Source organism: Rattus norvegicus, chromosome 1 (assembly GCF_021556685.1).
Source record: "Rattus norvegicus strain SHRSP/BbbUtx chromosome 1, alternate assembly SHRSP_T2T, whole genome shotgun sequence".
In the NCBI taxonomy this organism is placed as follows: Eukaryota; Metazoa; Chordata; class Mammalia; order Rodentia; family Muridae; genus Rattus; species Rattus norvegicus.
This window is the reverse complement of record NC_141534.1, coordinates 253,291,297-253,309,241: the sequence shown is the minus strand read 5'-3', so window position 1 is coordinate 253,309,241 and position 17,945 is coordinate 253,291,297. Positions and strand designations below refer to the sequence as shown.

The window sequence follows — 17,945 nt, the reverse complement described above, 5'->3', positions numbered from 1 at the left end:
TCTGGGGGTCCTCTTACATTTTAGAAATGCCCCTCGCATTTTAGATCTTAGTCACACAAGTGTAGAGTAAGGTGCTAGGGCTAGAAGAGACCAACAGGAGCAACCAGACAAACTCCTATTGTACAGAGGAGTAAACTGAGGCTCAGAAAGGTTCAGAAAAGGGAAGAGGAATGTCAAGTTACCCCACGTAGCAAGGCAGGCCTGACACAGGAATGGGTGGCTTTTGCTGACCTCTAAGTGCTCCTGATTTAGCTCATGGTCCATCTGATCTGGCCAGCAAAATCTGACTGGTCAGCTCACCCACCTGTGCTTGTTGTGTAGCTGTTGGACCAGTCCGCAGGCTCTTCCCGTAGCAGCTCCAAGACCTATCTATCTACACAAAGTACTGCCTGGTGCACAACTCCAGGGGGAGCCACTCACACTGTGATCGCCAAATGGTGCAATAGAATGGCCCCAGGGCAAGGGCCTATCAAGGGCTTCGTGGAAGTACTCCGTATACCTAAGAAAGTCAGGCTTCAGACTACTGGACTAGGGTGCATCTTTGAACTTGGCAGTTGCCTTCCCATTGGGAAATGAGTAGGCAGATCAGATGAGATGGATTATCACAAGGTGAGAAAGAAACCACTCAGTCATGCAGCAAGGGGCAGGGGTGGCAAGTGATGGGGACAGGGACGCTGATGGGTTACCAGGAAGGAAATGAAGACTGGGAGTCTCCTCACACATAGTTTGGCAGCCTTGACTTTTCTCCCTCCCTCTCTCTCTTTTTTTTTTCTTCCTGTAGAGGAGTTTTCTTAGACACCATCCTCCCCCGTCGAGACGACAATGGCGTCAGGCCAACCATTGGCCAACGCGTGCGGCTCAGTCAGGGAGATATAGCTCAAGCCAGGAAGCTGTACAAATGCCCAGGTAACTGTGAGTCGCGGGGACTCCCAGCAACTCCTAACATCCCATGCTACACAATGCATGCTGTGTACAAGCAACCCCATCCCCTTGCTGGGAACTGAAAGGACCACTGCTTGGCAGCTATGATTTCTCGTGTCTTTGTTAGGAAGTATGCAGTGCAGAGCAGAAAGCTGAGAGAGGAGCGTAGCAGGCTCAGAGCCTTAAAACCTGACCAAGGGAGGCTTTTGAAGTTCTTGACAAAGCACTGAGTGAAGAGAGAAGAGAGCATGAGAAACCAGCACAGTGCGGCACAGTTGCTCTGAGGGTCCCTTTTCTTTCTAGGGAACTGGAGAATGTTAATATAGCAAAGGAAGAACCAAGAGCTAGCAGGAAGACGAAGAGTGAGAGTGTGCTTTGGGGATAATAAGGGTCCGGTTCCCAAAACCAAACAAGTGTGCTGTGTCTCAGGGTTGGTTACCAGGCATGTGCTATTGAAGACCAGAGAGTATCTTAGGGCATAGCAAAGGCTTGTTCTGAGCTAGGGCAGCGGTCCCTCCTCAGACTGACCCTCTGTGCCTTCATCTGTGTTCTGGTTTCCTTTCTCTTGCTGTGATAAAATCCTGACAAAAAGCAGCCCAGGAGACGAAGGGCTTTTTTGACTTAGAGTTTGAAGTTACAATCTATTATGGTGGGGGAAGCCATGGCAAGAACTTAAATGCTCACAGTCAAGAGTGGAGAGAGAAGAAATGCGTGGATCCTTCCTTGTTTGCTTTCTCCTGCCTTGGGACCTCTTGCCTAGGGAATGGTAACGCCTACAGTAGGCTGGGTCTTCCTATTCAAATTACAATCAAGACAACCTCCCAGATCATACGCACCGGCCAACCGATCTAGATAATTCCCCATTCGAACTCATTCCCAGGAGTACCATTTTGTATCAAGTTGACAATTAAAACTAACCTGCTTTGTTATCCTTATTGTTTCATGTCATCTTGGGATCAGTACCCCAAGGCACTTCTAAATCCGTGCAAAGCATCAATTGTAGCAGGCAAGTTTGTGCACTGGCGGGGCAGAATGAACTTTAGGGGACTGGGGAAGACAGAAGGGACTTCCATCACCAATAGCTCCAGTAGCTTTTCCCACACCCTTCAGACAAGATGCATTTTGATTTGTGGTGGAATATTTGAAACTGGGGCCACTGGAGAAAATCGGGGCTCTGACATTGCCCTACAAGGCAGGACCACGGGGACTGCAAAATGCTGTGCAGGCTGCATCCTCACGGAATGAGGAAATGTGTTCAGCCATCTCTCAGTCATCTGGGGGCACGCTAGGGCTGAAATGCGGGACACACGTATCATATAACCCTCCGAATTCAAAGGGAAACCTTAGAGCATTCCCTGGGAAATGCCATAGTATTTATTTAGTTACACTGTAAAAGCTGCTTGTTTCCCCAAAGGCTCCCCGGCAGCTGGTAAATATCCCGGAGCACACAGTAATGTATCTATTCTTGCAGGATGCTGATGATTATTCTAAAATAATTTCCATGGAACCCTCGGGAGGCGGGTGTTGACCGCTGGGAGAGAGCCTCACTCTGCCTGGCAGTTGTTCTGTAATGTGACACTGAGGCCCCGATAGCCAGGATTTCCTGAGGCGAATGATGGGCAGACCTCTGCACACTCTTTCCTGTAGCTCCAAAAGCAGCAAAGGATGCTCCAAGGGGTCACTGCAAGCTAGGGCAACAGCCAAGCAGAGGCGGCATCAAGAGAGGGAGGAGATGTGTAAAGGATCCTGGTTCCTGTAGCTCGTGGATAACTGCATGGTTACCCACTCATGCAGCCATGGACACTCAGCCAGCCACTGGCTTCATAGTTTTGGGGGTATCCGTCTTCATAATTCAGGAAATACAAATGTTTTTTAGCTCCCAGGCTGCAGGAATTCCCCCTTTCTTCATTTCTTTTAAGGAAGAACTAGAAGAAGTAATTTTTTTCCCATGCAGGTTCTATGTTCTAGACTCATCCATTACTGGGCAACCTTCAGAGACAAACGGAGCACTCTGTAGACCATCCTAGTATAGCTTCCCATACCCCTGCATTTTTCTCTGCTTTCCTGTTTGTTTGGTAGCTCTTAATAGCAACAAGAAAAGGATTGGGAAGGAGGCGAGGTCAAGCTAAAAGCATAAAGGAGTTCCGAAGCATATTTTCTTTCGGCTTTCCTGGCTTATACTTCTGTGCTCTCCCTGCTATGGTTGCTGTCGTAGGCAGTCATGAAGGCTCCAGTGTGACTGGAGGCCTGTAGCTCGGTGGTAGAGCATTTGTCTAGCATGCCCAAGGCTCTGGACTCAACCTCTCTCATAACCAATCAGCGAATCAATTTCACAATCCTTGGAACACTCTGTGGGGGACAAACCCCGAGTGGACCCATTCGGTGTGATGTAGGTGATCTCACTGGACCCTGGTTGGTTCAGCTCATGGCTGGAGCATTGAGATCTGAACCAAGATCAAGCCACACGGAGTCCTGAGAGCCTTTGGCAGGAGCTCTGGGCGCTACCCCTTGGCACCAAGATGCTACTTTTGCTTGCCCTGGTGGAAAAAATGGCCATTCATTTGGCTCACCTCCCATCAGTCACTCATAGGGCTTGGCTTGGGAAAGGCTTTTTACTCCACAGGCCTGGGTAGAGTAGCTCGGGTGGAAGCCCTGTGTGTGCCTGCCTCAGAGTTGTCGTTTTGCTTGCGCAGCGTGTGGGGAAACACTACAGGACACATCAGGAAACTTCTCTGCACCTGGTTTCCCAAATGGCTACCCCTCTTATTCCCACTGCGTCTGGAGGATCTCCGTCACCCCAGGGGAAAAGGTAGGTGAAGACACTAACTCTTTTGATTACATCAGTGCACACATACCTGGGTATCACACTGCACACACACACACACACACACACACACACACACACACACATAAACAGTTAACATCATCTTTAAAAGGTAGGCTGGGCCCCCATCTGGAATAGTGTGACACCCTGAGCCAAGTGGAGTAGGAGAACCCAACCCATGTGCTGTTAATAGTAGCAGCTGTTCTGCGTACCTACTGTGTGCCAGGAGCACACCTGTTTGCACTGCTTTCTCTGTTTTATAACTTCAAAGCCAGTCTTACTCATATAAATGGAGGCCTGGCATGTACTAAGTGTCTACATAGGTTATGAATCAAGCTGTCAGGTAAACCATACTCTATCTGTCTGGACTGTTAGGGTACGCTAGAGGGCAAGTGTCCAGTTTAGAATGTGTTGACATACTAGAGTAGTGGTTTGGTAGGTGGCAACGTGGCCACCTTTTCCCTCCACCTGTGTTGATGTTCAACCCACATCATTCACTCCAACCTTGCTGGCAGCTGCTCCCATGGCTGCCTTCTGGTAGGTGGGCTGGCCATTTCTGTGTCTGCTGTCAGATCCAGGAAGGAATCCATGGAATGTCTTATAGTGGAGCTTGGAGAATGCCAAGGCCCTGGGCCCCTGGAAGATGTTAGAGGCTTAGAAAGCTCTGTATCCATTGGCTTTGAAGATTTCATTGTGCTCTAGAGCTGAGCTCAGGGCCAGAACTTCTTCTCCTCCATCCAAGGATGGATCTGCTCTGCTCCACTACTGGGCACTGTTATGTTCATTCTTCGAACAAAGAATCTGAGGGGAAATGGCCCAACCACATAGTAAAATACAGAATGGGGCTTTGAACTCTGAGCTTTATCTTTTCTTAAATTTTTTTTAAAATGTAAATTATATGTATATGTGTTGAAGGGTGTATGTGTGTGTGGTGTGTGTGTATGTGTGTGTGTGTGTGTGTGCATGTGTGTGTGTGTTTGTATATGTGTGGGTGTCTGTGTATGTGTGTTTGTATGTGTGTGTGTGTGTGTTTGTATGTGTGTGTGTGTGTGTGTGTGTGTGTGTGTGTGTGTGTACAGGTGCCCATGGAGTACAGAAGAGAGCTGAAGCTGACCCAGATTCCCTGAGCCCAGATCCCCTGGAGCTGAAGTTACAAGCAGTTATCAGCCACCCAACATGAGTGGTGGGAACTGACCTAGGGTCCTCTGTTAGAACAGCTCAGACTTTTAACCACTGAGCCATCTCTCCAGTCTTTATCTTTTCATTGGAAGAATCCAGATACTTTTGAGCTTGTCTCTGATTAGCCCTCTTTCTTTGGGCTTAGGTGAAGGGATATCCTTGTGTTCCCAAATCTCTCTAGGACCACACATGTCAAAGCATGGCTTAGTATCATAACCACTGTATTCTGTCACTTATAGTCCTTAGGCGTACTGAGGACAGAGATCGTCCACATCGGTCACAGCATCCACTGTGAGTGGCACAGCCGTGGCACAGTGAACCTTTGTCAAGTGGATGTGTGGACGTGTGAGGGTGGAGCCAAGCCTGGACAAGGAGAGATAGTGGGGTATAGTTGATATTTTCAGCCTACAGATATTCCTACTTCATAACTTTAAGTATAATGTGAGGACCAGAGAGCAGCGGCCACAGTCCATTGAAGGCATTTTCTGTGCAGTGGAGTCTTTCCTCAGTAAGCTTTGTAGGTCAATTAATCACATCCTTGTACCAACCCCACCCGCTAGCTGCTGATACTCTGCTCATCACAGAGTAGAAAATTGCACTCACTCAGGGTGACTAAATTTGATGAGAGTTGAGACGGGAGCCCACACCATGGAGGCCCTGAGAACCCGAATACTGGTCTGTCGTCATGGTACACAAAGGAGACAGAGCTCTCACACACATGCATTTACATGTGCTTAGGTGCTGTCACAGTTAAGTAGTAAGACAATGTCAGGGCTTGGAAAACTGCACAGTGGGTAAGAGTATATGCTGTGCAAGCATGAGGATCCAAGTTCAAATCCCCAGCACTCACATGAAGGGCCAGGCATGGCCTATTGAGCCTGCAATCCAGCCTAGGGGAACAGAGACAGGCAGATTCTGAGAGCTTGCTGGCAAACCAGCATGGCCAGAATGACAAGTTTCTGGTTCAGCGAGAGACCCTGTCTCCAGAAAATCAGGGGATGGGTAATAGAGGAAGACAAACCACATCTTTCTCTGCCTTCTATATAAGTGTGTATAGATAGGTGCACAGAGCGCACGCATACACACACATGCACACGAACACACACACACACACACACACACTTGCACACATATGCAAACACAGCGTTGTTATCCTCTTGAACCCAAGACATAGACCTTTTTCATGGATATGGCTGTGCCTGCTAGTGATGCTAACAGGCAGGAAGCAGGAGGAGGAGGAGGAAGAGGAGGAAGAGGAGGAAGAAGAGGGGGAGGAGGAGGAAGAGGAGGAAGAGGAGGAGGGCTTGGTAACCTCTGCATTACTGACGTGCTGCACAGCAGGGCTGTGTGATATGTTTGAACCGTGTAAGCTTCACTAAGTCTCAATTATTAGTGCTCACTGGGGGCACAGAGAATATACATCGTTGAAATTCCTGCAATTATTCCCATTTCTGCGTCAGCCAGCCTTCCCCGGCGCTGCTGGTAATTAGCAAACTTGATTGACTCTCAGAGCACCTCTCGCTCATCACCTCTTCCCCGATGGTCTTTACGGTTCACTAACGTACTTAAAATAATCAGCCTGAGTAATTATCCCTCTCAGTCAGACCATGAATGTGTTTCCAAGGAAGATTTACTAAACATTTCCTCACTGTAATCTTAAAAGAGCAGAGACTAAAGAATTCTTCTGGGACCAGCCTGTAAGCATTCCTGAACCCCGCCTCATCACAAGCAGAATGCAGAGTTGATGGAAACCCAGGGACACCCCAATTTAAGATGCCGCCCAGCTTGGGTTCCTCACTCCCTAGGCATCTGGGAGACACGCCCATGGCACTCACACAGCCACACGCAACCCCATCTGTTGCTCTTTAGAATTCATTCTTCATTTCCTAGGAGACCGCTGGTCTCCGTGGAGGAATCCCACTGGATGGGATTGGCCCTGGGGAAGGAGTGGGCGCTCTCAGTGACAATCAGGGTAGAAAGAAAGCCTGTGAGGGATGCACTGTCAGCGGCGGTGTGCGAAGGGCACACTCAGTGTATATTCTGACTTTTAGAAGTGTGCTTATGGAGTGCTTCCCGCACGCCAGACACAGCCGGACACAGCACTAGCCACTCTGTATGCTGTTTCTCTCACAGACTCCTCCACAACCTGGTGGTGTGCACATTGTCTTCCAGATGAGGGAATCAAGTACTTTCGCAAGATTCTAGAGCGAGAGGGGGCGGAGCTGAGGTGTGAGCCCAGATCTATCTGATTAGACACCCCAAAGAGGGAGAGAGAATGGGGATTCCTGAAGGTCAAATATCATGTGGTTTCACCCGAACGCGGACTAGGAATGCGATACTTACCTGGGCCGGGTGAGGGCATTTGTAACCGGTGGAGCACTGAGAAAGAGACAGAGGTTAGCTTAGAAAACAAGAGAGTTTAGAAAACAAGGCTGGACTTAAAGATAAGGGTATAGGGATTTCTTTAGGGGTTTCCTAAGTGTGTAGTTTCTGCAAAACCTGAGATTCAAGCTGTGGAAGGCTGGGTAGTCTGGGGATCACGCCAACAGTAGCCGTTAGAAGGGGACATGGAGGAGAACTAGATCAGTAACACACAGTAGGCGGACAATCAGTAAGAATAAGATGACAGGGCTGAATGGGTGGACCGAGTTCAGGAAGGCTCTCGGAGATGGTATCACTTCAGGAATGAGAGGTCCTGGCTGAGGGACGCGGATCGCAGCCGCCCTCAGTTGCACTTGAGCTAACCCCAGACCGTCTGGAATGATTGATGATGTTACAAGATCCTTCCGTATCTCTGAACCTCGCTGACCTCTCTACCTCCTCCCAAATCCCTAGTCTCACCTTGCCCCTGCCTATCTTTAACCGCATCTTGCTTTCTGTAAACCACCTCACCGACTTCAAAAGCTCAAGAGACTCCCCAGACAGAACTAAAGGGCCCATCTCCCTCTGTTTACTCCCCACTCCACCTAAGGTTTATTATTTTATGTCAGGAGACTTCCTGCGTGTGTGTGTTTTGGGAAGATGTTCCTACTGCGGTCCGAGGGCTCTGTATGCTAAGGGGTAACATGAGAACATCGGCTTGTAAGATGCGCCGTTCAGAACTCTGCTGGCTTTGTTGTTCAACCCTACTTTATGGTAATTCTTTACAGATCATCCTAAATTTCACCTCCATGGATTTGTTTAAGAGCCGCTTGTGCTGGTACGATTACGTGGAGATCCGGGATGGTTACTGGAGAAAGGCCCCCCTGTTGGGTGAGTGGACCTTCAGCCGTCAGAGTGAGAGATAGGGTGTGTTGTCCGGGAGGCTCTTCCTTTCGGGCCCTCTTGTCATTGTAAAACTCTAACCATTCCATTTGACCACACGTGTTAAAAAGGTTTTTAAAAAACTGTCAGTGCCTTATGACCCGGCAGTTCCAGTCCTTGGAATTTCTCCTAGGGAACTGATTAAGGAAGCGTGCAAAGCTCTAGCAACGGGGAGGTGCACGGAAGCAGGAAGAGTCAGAGAATTTGAAGTTCAGCAGCAGGGCTTCGCCGAGTGATTCGTGACACACCTTTTCAACGGAAAATTCCCATCCGATAAAAAGAAAATTGGAAGGGAGTGTGTGTATTGATACAGAGAGATTTTCCCCCAGTACTCTAACCTGCGAAAAAGAATGTTACAGAGTAGGGTAAATAGAATGATTTCAAACACATCCATGTACAGAAAGATGTGTATAACGCAGGAATTGCAGTTAGCGGCTGTCACAGGCAGAGGTGAGCGGAATGGGACTGGTTTGATAAAGTTAGATGCACAGCTGCGCTGTCTTAAATTGTCAAAATGACATTACTTAAACCCTTGCGCGGGCTGAACCCAGCTGCGAGGAACCATTTTATGATGTAGGATATAGATCTCAAATAACATTAGAGATGTAAATAACCCCTGGTGGCTGTTTTAGAGGCTTTTTCTTAAATGTTTCTGTTCTGTTCTTGGCCTGGCTTTCACTTCCAGAGTTTTTAATGGGCAGGTATGACTTCTGTGGAATAGACAGAAGTACAGACTCCTCCACCAAAGGAAACTTGGATCTTTGAGGGAAAGGCCACAGGAAGACACTGTAAAGAGAAAGGTTTCTCAAGATAGATTTCTCTAGGTGATCAGGGGAGATTAATACTGCCTAGAATCAGTGGTCTTGGGTTTGGGGAGCCGACTCTGGGACTCGTTGGTCCGAGGAAGACAGCTATAACGGACCTGCAGGGAGAAACAGACCAACAGAGAGGCAGACAGAAGAGCTGCAGTCGAGCGTACAGTGTCCTTATTGCTAGGACCATCTGAACAACGGCCTCCTGGTCTGGTCAAGTCCAAGGTTTTGGTGGTGACTCGGTGCCCTGTATCCCTTCATGGGAGTGGAAAAGCCACACTTGCTGTGCTGACAATGATGAACCCGGGAAGGAGCCGTTGCCGGGCAGTTAGCTGCAGGTGGTGACGTGAGAGAAAGCCCCGGTGTTGTGTTAGATCCTGGGGGACCTGGGAGACAGTTGCACCAGGCAAGGTAGACTCTAGGGCACCTGTAGCCTTCTCTGTGCATAATCTCTAGCCTTCAGCTATCAGTGGGGATAGCCCACAAGTGCCTGGATCTAGGAAGATGTGAGTTTAATTTCCCAAGGGTAGAGACAGGTGGGAATTTGTGTCCTTAGAAGCTCCAAAGTGCTAGGAGCAGCTAGGTCTGCATGCCATCACTGGGAAAAAAACCGTCAGATGGTTCATAGTCCAGATACACAAGGCAAGATCTCCCCAGAAGTATGCATAGGAATGTGAGCATAGACAAGTGGTTATACTGCCCAAAACAGGGCGGAGCTTGTCTGCACTGGGTTCTGTTTCTGGCCTAAGATGAACAGATGTGGAAGTAACAGTCAGAGATGTAGGTCACAGGCAGCACTGGTCAGGTGTGCCAAACTGGCAGGGTGCAGGGCAGGGAGATGACTTGGCGAGGAAAGTGCTTTTTGCACGAGGGTAAGGACCAAAGTTTGGATCCCTAGCACCCACATTAAAACCAGGCACTGCAGTGTATGTCTGTGTTTCAGTACTAGGGGGTAGTTGTGGAAATGGGTGGGTCCCTGGAACCCTCTAGCCAGCCAGCTTAGTTGAACCAGTGAGGTCCAGATTCAGCAAGAGACCCTGTTCTCAAAAACTATGGTGGAGAGTCAGGAAGACACATGATGTTGATCTCTGGCCTCCATTGTACCTGGATACAACATCCTCACACATGTGCAAGTGCACCTGCACACACGTACTCATCCCAACCTCCACCACCAGCACCAGCACCAGCACCAGCACCAGCACCAGCACCAGCACCACCACCGGGCTCCTGAGAGCAGGGGTTTTTTAACTTGTCTGACTGCCACTGTTACCTGGAAAATATCTCTGGGTAAGACTCCTGGAATACAACTTAAGAGGATCCCACAAAAGTGGGTCAGAGAATGATCGCACTGACCTCTTGTGTGTCCTGTCTGGTACCCAACACACAGAAAGGACGCTCACCAAGGGATGGACAGGTGGCCTCCAAGGAAGGAGGAGTGCAGGTGGAGGGCAGCATTACGCTGTGTCTTGTGCACCTGTCCGCTGTTCAGATTCTCCACAATACAAAAGCCATGTGGGAAGAGCTTCATCAGTCCAAGGAATCGCAGACCCTCGACCTGACAGATACCTTCAAGTCACTGAACCCCTCACGGCACAGGAAAGCCAAGCGTCTTGCACATACTAAGGTCTCACAGCTAGCTAGTGACTGAAGTCAAACCAGAATTCCAATGTGCTGGTGAAGGGGACAGGTGACTGCTAAATTTTTACAGTCCTTCCCTCCCATGTTGTCAGGTGAAACAGCCCACGTGTTGTTTATCTGGGAGTCAACGTTAACCAGGCTTCCTGAATTTCCACTAGCCCAGGTTGGCAGCCCTACACCCAGGAATGGGTTAGACTAAAGCCATGGGAAGAAGGAGCCAAATTTCCCAGAGAGGCCAAGACACGTTCCGGAGAGTGGACACGGGCTGGTTTCCAGGCATTCACTGTGCTCAAATGGCAAGTGGGAATTTTCTCAGTAGGGATCCTGGTGTCTCTGCTGTGCTCAGTGCTGGAACGGGACTTGTGTGGTCTGGCAGTTTATTAGCGATGGCGATGGCTTGAGTTGATTTGGGAGGGGGGGTTGCTCATATTTTACCTGAATTATTGCTCTCTGTGTCTCTCCGTCCTTCTGTCTCTGTCTCTCTCTTATCTCTGTTTCTCGCGCTCTCTGTCTCTGTCACTCTGTCTGTCTCTGTCTCTCTCCTTCTCTCTGTCTTTGTGTGTCTCTGTCTCTGTCTCTGTCTCTCTCTCTCTGTGTTTGCGCATACATGTGCATGTGCGTGTGTGTGCGTGTGTGTGTGTGTGTGTGTGTGTGCGTGTGTGTGTGTGTGTGCTTGAGTGCACATGTGCACGCTCTCATACACACAGCGTTGCAGCCAAGGCATGGCCAGGTGCCTGGAACCATCACTCTTCATTTGCCCCCGCCCTCCTTTGCCAACTATTTGGTCTGCTCTGATGTTTCCAAATGCAGTCGTTAGTGAATTTTTGTGTTTGGAACCAGTGCATTGTGTTGGCTAAGCTGGTCCCTGGGAGGGGTCAGTGCCATGAAATCTGCTGGGAGGAGGCAGGTCAAGGCCCCTTTGGCAGGAGGGAGAGTGGATTAGGGCGGATTGTGAAGTAGGCGTCTTTGCTCTGAAAACCTCTGCATTGCATTTTCTTTCCCAGGGCAGTGTGCGAAAATCCAGGCATAATGCGGGCATAACTTTTTATGAATGGACCCTTTATGACTCCCCGCAGAGCCCACTTGGAGTGTCCTCATCTGCATCTCCCCTTCTTGATATCCTTATTAAATGCCTCTAAACCCAGGAACCAGATTTGAGTCCAGGAACTGACACCTCTCCATGCCCATTTCCCTCCAGCCTGACCCCGGCTCTTCCGAGGGAGGCTGTTTGTGACCCAGGTTTGCGCTAACTGGGTTCAGAAGAAAATTACAGATGAGAATATTTGACAGTTGGTTAAAGATCACAGATGGGGTTTCCATGCCAGGGGCCACTTACCTTTAACAGGGCATGTGTAGGGGCTTGGGGGGTGCCAGTCAGTAACCTTAAACAATGTCCTTCCCCTCCCCGTTGCTATTAGAGGAAGCAGCCCCAAGCACCGTATCTTTGTCTGCAGAACTGCCTTAGCATTCAGTGTTTCCATAACATACACAAAAGCCCCTTATCCTGTTTCCTTGAAACGGGAGGGGGGTTCAGAAAGGTCAGGCTGGCCCATCGAGTCGCGTGGCCCCACTACGGAGGCTCCCTGGGCAAGGGAAGCTTCCCAAATGAACAGAAATGATAGCCTAGGCCAACAGCCAAGCCTGGCACCAGCACAAATGTGCTTAGCGATCTCCATTTGTGCTCATCTTCTGAGCTAGGAAGGGAACATGGCGCTTTCATTCCCAGAAAGCACATTTGGTGTCGTATCCAAAACTGTGCCGTGTTCAGAACCAAACCCCAGCTCCTTTTGTTGTTGGTGGTGATGGTGGAGGTGATAGTGGCCCCAAAAGTCTGGATCTCAAACTGCCAAGCTTCAAATCTTGTTTTCACCTCCAACTCTGAGGCAAGTGCTCCTCTCAGCCTCACTTTTCTCATCTGTGAAATGGGGATAAAAAACAGTACCTGATTCAGGGGGCAGCAGTGTGTCTGTGTCAGATTTGCCTGGCTGTGACAAAATACCCAAGGGGGATTAATCTGGAAGAGAAAGGGTTTTCTGAGCTCGTGGTTTCAGTCCATAATCACTTGACCTGATTGCTTTCAGTTTGGTGACAAGGCCAGAAGCACCTGGCAGGGGGAAAAACGTTGCTGGTACTTCATGGTGATATGAGGGTATGGGGCAAGGAGAGGATATCCTTTGAGGAAACGCCTCCATTGATCTGGTTTCCTCCACCTCTAAATAGCCCCTAAGCTATGAGTCTATCAATGAATGGATTAATCCATTGATAAGGTCAGAGACTTCCAGATGCAGACTCCCCCTCGCCCCCACCAATGATCAAATATGACCACTGAGCACTGGGGCCCAGACCACTGAGCACTGGGGCCCTGACCTTCAACCCAGGGGCTTTCTGGGTGCGTTTAAGGTCCAAACCATAGCCAGTGAGGACGAAGTGAGACATTCCATGTGAAACGCTGCAGACAGATCTTACACAGACACGATAGGTGACAAAGGGGGACTTTGATTACAGCTTCTATGCTGGCAAGACAAAGGCTGAGAGGTCAGCTAAGAATTACAGAGAGGTGTGGGGTATTTGCCGAGGCAGAACAATACACCTACCCGGCTGGACGGGGCGGGTCACCCTGCGACAGGGATGACAGGTCTTCTCACTGAGTAGGTCCATAGGTGACAATGTAGATACCTCCCCCCATTTAAAATCAATGCTCAGTGGCTGTGGCAGCTGAGGTTTTAAAGGGAGAGCAGACTGGAAACCTGATGAGGGAGTCTTGCTTAAGGCTGCTGCGGTCTGGCTGCACAGTGCTCCCTCGTGTTCAACATGGTGCTCCCTCATACCTAAGGTGGTGCTCCCTCAGGTTTACGTTGTTTTCTAAAAACTCATTGCAGTAATCGGCCATACCTTAGATGCCATTCCCAAAGTGTATAGGCCTCCAAATCAGTTTTTAATTTGAGTGTGTGAATGCATGTGTGTGGGGGTGGGTGACCATGTGTGCAGGAGCATGTGTGCATTTGTAGGTCGCACCCCCCACTGGGAGTCGTTCTTCAGATAGGACCCACCTTCAGGCTGGCTAGCCAGTGAGACTCCGCCTCTCTAGTGTGAGTATTATAAGAAGACACCACCATGCCCAGCTTTCTTACATGGCTTCTGGGGAACAAACTTAAATCTGCATACTTACACAGAGCCATTTCCCCAGCCCTTCCAGTTGGAAATTTTTCCTTGCCAGAGTCTTGGCAAAAAATTTATTTCACCGAATAGGAAGACCACCAAATCCAAATGGCTGGAACCAGGAGGCCAGACCAGGAGGAAGTAGATCTGACTGGCAGCCCTCAACTCTGTTTTTCCTCAAAGACTACGAACCAGAGCTGACCATCTGGAGAAGGCCATGGTGGTGCCAATTCTTCTCAGCCATATGCCTTTCCATTTTTTCTCAGAAGAATAAAACATAATTGTGGTGTCGAGTGCCCTTACCAGGGCTTTCCATGCACTAATGGTTAAAGAGCTGGTTATAATGTCACATGTTTGTAATTCCAGCTCTTGCGAGGCTAAGACAGGAGGATCCAGCAAGTTTGAGGCCAGCCTGGGCTACTTAGAGACTATAATGCCAGCCTGGGCTACATAGTGAGACCCTGGCCTTGAGCTGAGAGGATCAGTGGCTGTCGTTTCCTTACTGTCTCAACTTGAGGCAGCTCAGGTGACACCCAAGTCCAAGTGGACCTTCCTCCAAGCTTGTGAGATACTCTACGGCTATGCCAGGCCTGTGAACTGTGGGGAAGTTGCCTCCATACCTGCTCAGCAGTCGGTAGTCATGACTCTGTGTCACCTCAGGCATGGGGGACTTTGCATGGCTGTGACATGGGCAAAGGTCTGGGCAAACTACACAGACATTTCCGTACTGGACCCAGAGAGAACAGGGGACAGTTTCCTGTTCTCCCAGATCTTTACGTCTCCTTGTGGCCTTTATCATCCTGCCAGAGCCATAGTCTTAGCTTGGAGGAAGAGGACATGGAGTCAGTCCTTAAGGGGCTCCATAGCGAAGCATCCCTCCAAAGTTCTTCATCCCAGTCCCTCTTTCTCCCTCTCTGGGTCTCTCGGCACCATCAGTCTGGAAAACCCACTCTTCTTCAACCCAGAGCCTTCAGTGTCGCATTTGGCCTTGAATTAATTCAAATGCAAGAAAGCTTTAGTTTCTTGGTCTCTGGCCCTACTTCCTGAGGTAAGGGGAGCAGAGTGCCCAGTTCCTCAAAGGGAAGGGTGTGCTGTCTTCAGAACTGTCAGGCAAAGCCAGCAAGCAAACAAACAAACAAACAACCATCTTCGATAGCTCAGAACCATCTCTCTACCGCTGGGACCACAAGATGTGCCACAGGACCCACGTGGCGGGGAAGGTACCTGCGCTCTATCTTGTGCTTTGAGTGCCTGGAATCCAGACTTGACCTTCACGGGCTCACGGATGTACCATTCTCGAGCCCATATCTGCTCCTCTGTGGTCTGCAGGATCAGCTGTCACTTTGAGAGTCATTGCCTGCTTTTCGTCTTCCCCTCAGGCTCTGGTGAGGTGAACCCAATGTCCACCGGTGTCCTGACTGTGTTTTCTCTTTCCAGGGAGGTTTTGCGGCGATAAGGTTCCTGAGCCCCTCGTCTCCTCGGACAGCCGGCTGTGGGTGGAATTCCGTAGTAGCAGCAGCATCCTGGGCAAGGGCTTCTTCGCTGTCTATGAAGGTTTGTTCTTGGTAAAGCAGTCAGGCAGGCGGCCACTGACAAGCATCTGTCCCTGGAGCACAGCCTGCTTCCCTCCTAGGTGGTTGGGGCACCTTGCTAGAGGATCAAACTCGATAGGGTCTGAGCTGAGGACTGCACACTCCCTCTGTCACACTTGGAAGGGCAAGTGTGCTGAGCTCTGCTATTGTCACAAGCTCAGTGAGCTCTCCTGTCAGTCCAGCTGGGGAATGAGAGGTATCAGGGTATAGAGTCCTGGAGAGATGGCAGTGGCCCCTGGCCACCTGAATGAGCTCAAGCCCAGATGTCCCATTTCATGTAAGAGAAGGGCTGTGAAATCACTGTAGGGCAGCTTCTGTGTGTCTTAATTCTCTCCTCTCAGAAAGGAATAGAACCGGAGACATAGTGGGATCCCACTTTGCCTTGAGTCACCAAATCCAAATTTTCTCTGGGTACCCAAAGTTAAAACTCAACTTTCCCAAGGCCAGTTTTGCGAGACCCAGAGGAAAATGCTGGCTCTTGGAGCCATCTTGTGGTGATAAGTAGCCATTCACCTGTGTTCGTAAGATGTGCTCAAGGGCCCTTTTTTTCCCTTGTGTTCTCTCTAAAGCCATGTGTGGGGGAGACATAACTAAAGATGCGGGCCAGATTCAATCTCCCAACTACCCTGACGACTACAGGCCTTCCAAGGAATGTGTGTGGAGAATCACAGTAGCAGACGGGTTTCATGTGGGGCTTACCTTCCAGTCCTTTGAGGTGAGCTCTGCTCAGGTGTTTCCCAGAGTGTGTACTGATGTCTGCTTCGTACTCTCTGCTCTATAAAGACAGGTTCTTACAGTAACCCCACACTCAGAAGGGCAAGGCAGGAGGAAAGTGAGTTTTAGGCCAGACTGGACCAACCGAAAAAACAAACAGAAGGGATTGAGGGTGGGGTCTGGGGAGATGGCTCAGTGACGTGTTTTCTTGTCTTGGCCTAGACAAGACAAGGTTCTGCGTTCAATCCCAAGTACCCCTGTTACCTTGTAACCTTAGGGTTGGGAAGCCATGCAGACTCCTGGGTCTTGCTGACAGCCAGCCAGCCAGCTTAACTGGTGATAAAACCTGTCTCAAAAAACAAAGTAGGTGGGTTGGGGATTTAGCTCAAGGGTTGGGGATTTAGCTCAGTGGTAGAGCACTTGTCTAGCAAGTGCAAGGCCCTGGGTTCGGTTCCCAGCTCCAAAAAAAAGAAAAAAGAAAAAAAAAAAACCAAAAAAACAAAGTAGGTGTCTTCTGAGGAACAATACCCAAAGTGTGTTTACTTCTGGCCTACACACACACACACACACACACACACACACACACCACACACCACACACAGACACATATACACATAGACAGATACACATACACATACAGTGACAGACACATAGACACAGAGACACAGAGAGACAAGTACACACAGACAGACACATACATACATTCCCTCTCTCTCTCTCTCTCTCTCTCTCTCTCTCTCTCTCTCTCTCACACACACACACACACACACACACAGACACATACACACACACACACACACACACACACTCACACACACACACAACTTTCCACTTTCGGTTAAAAACAGAAAGCTAAAACTCCATTTCAAGCCCATCTTCCTTGTTTCTCTTAAAACCTCCTCAAGCCTGATTCATCTTGACTTTTGCAACAGAGATAGATTGGACAGACTGAGAATGGACTCAGCCTGGCTAGATTTGAGAGCAATGGTTAGGTTATGATTCTGAGTTAAAAACAAACAAACAAACAAACCTCTAAACCAAGCAAGCCAATGTCACCCTCATGGCCTCTCTTTCTCTTCAGATTGAAAGACATGACAGTTGTGCATATGACTATCTGGAAATCCGAGACGGTCCCACAGAGGAGAGCGCCCTGATTGGCCATTTCTGTGGCTACGAGAAGCCAGAGGCTGTGAAATCCAGTGCCAACCGACTATGGGTGAAGTTTGTGTCGGACGGCTCCATCAATAAAGCAGGCTTTGCAGCCAGTTTCTTCAAGGGTAGGGCTCAGCAGTCTGTTCCTGTGTTTATTCCTGGGAAGAAGTATTGCTTTCCCCAGTGTAAGAATTCCAAAACCTATATGAGTGAGACCTTAGCAGCAAGCAACCTCCTGCTGGGAGGAAGCTGCTCCTTTTCAATGGCTGATAGGGCCCTCCCTGTGGGGGTCATACCTGTGAGAAACAGACTCCACTTGGCTTCTGCAAGGAAATTGTTCTATTCAGGGAAGTGAGAGTTAGCAATTCTTTTTGAAGGGTGTGTGTGCGCACATGTATGGGAAGGCCTGAGGGTGACCTTAGGAGTCTCTCTCAAACACATTCTATCTTATCTCTTGGTACAGGGTCTCTCATTTCGGCTAACCTAGCTAGTCAGCTTGCTCCAAGGATCCTTCTGCCTTATGATGCTGGAATTACAAGAAGGCTGTCATGCCCACCTGGCATTTATGTGGATGCTGGGGATTTGAACCCAGGTCCTCTCACTTACACAGCAAGCCCTTTACCTACTGAGGCCAGCCTTCAAGGCCTGGCG

At 49.3% G+C, this 17,945-nt stretch overlaps 1 protein-coding gene across 1 annotated transcript in view; it reads left to right on the top strand.

Annotated features, from left to right (window-relative positions):
- Positions 1-17,945, top strand: part of Tll2 (tolloid-like 2) — a 115,911-nt gene that overhangs the window by 77,017 nt on the left and 20,949 nt on the right. Inside the window, 6 exon segments of the mRNA NM_001191898.3 lie at positions 782-906; positions 3,615-3,730; positions 8,074-8,176; positions 15,274-15,390; positions 15,998-16,143; positions 17,224-17,419. Coding sequence (NP_001178827.1) covers positions 782-906; positions 3,615-3,730; positions 8,074-8,176; positions 15,274-15,390; positions 15,998-16,143; positions 17,224-17,419 — 803 coding nt within the window.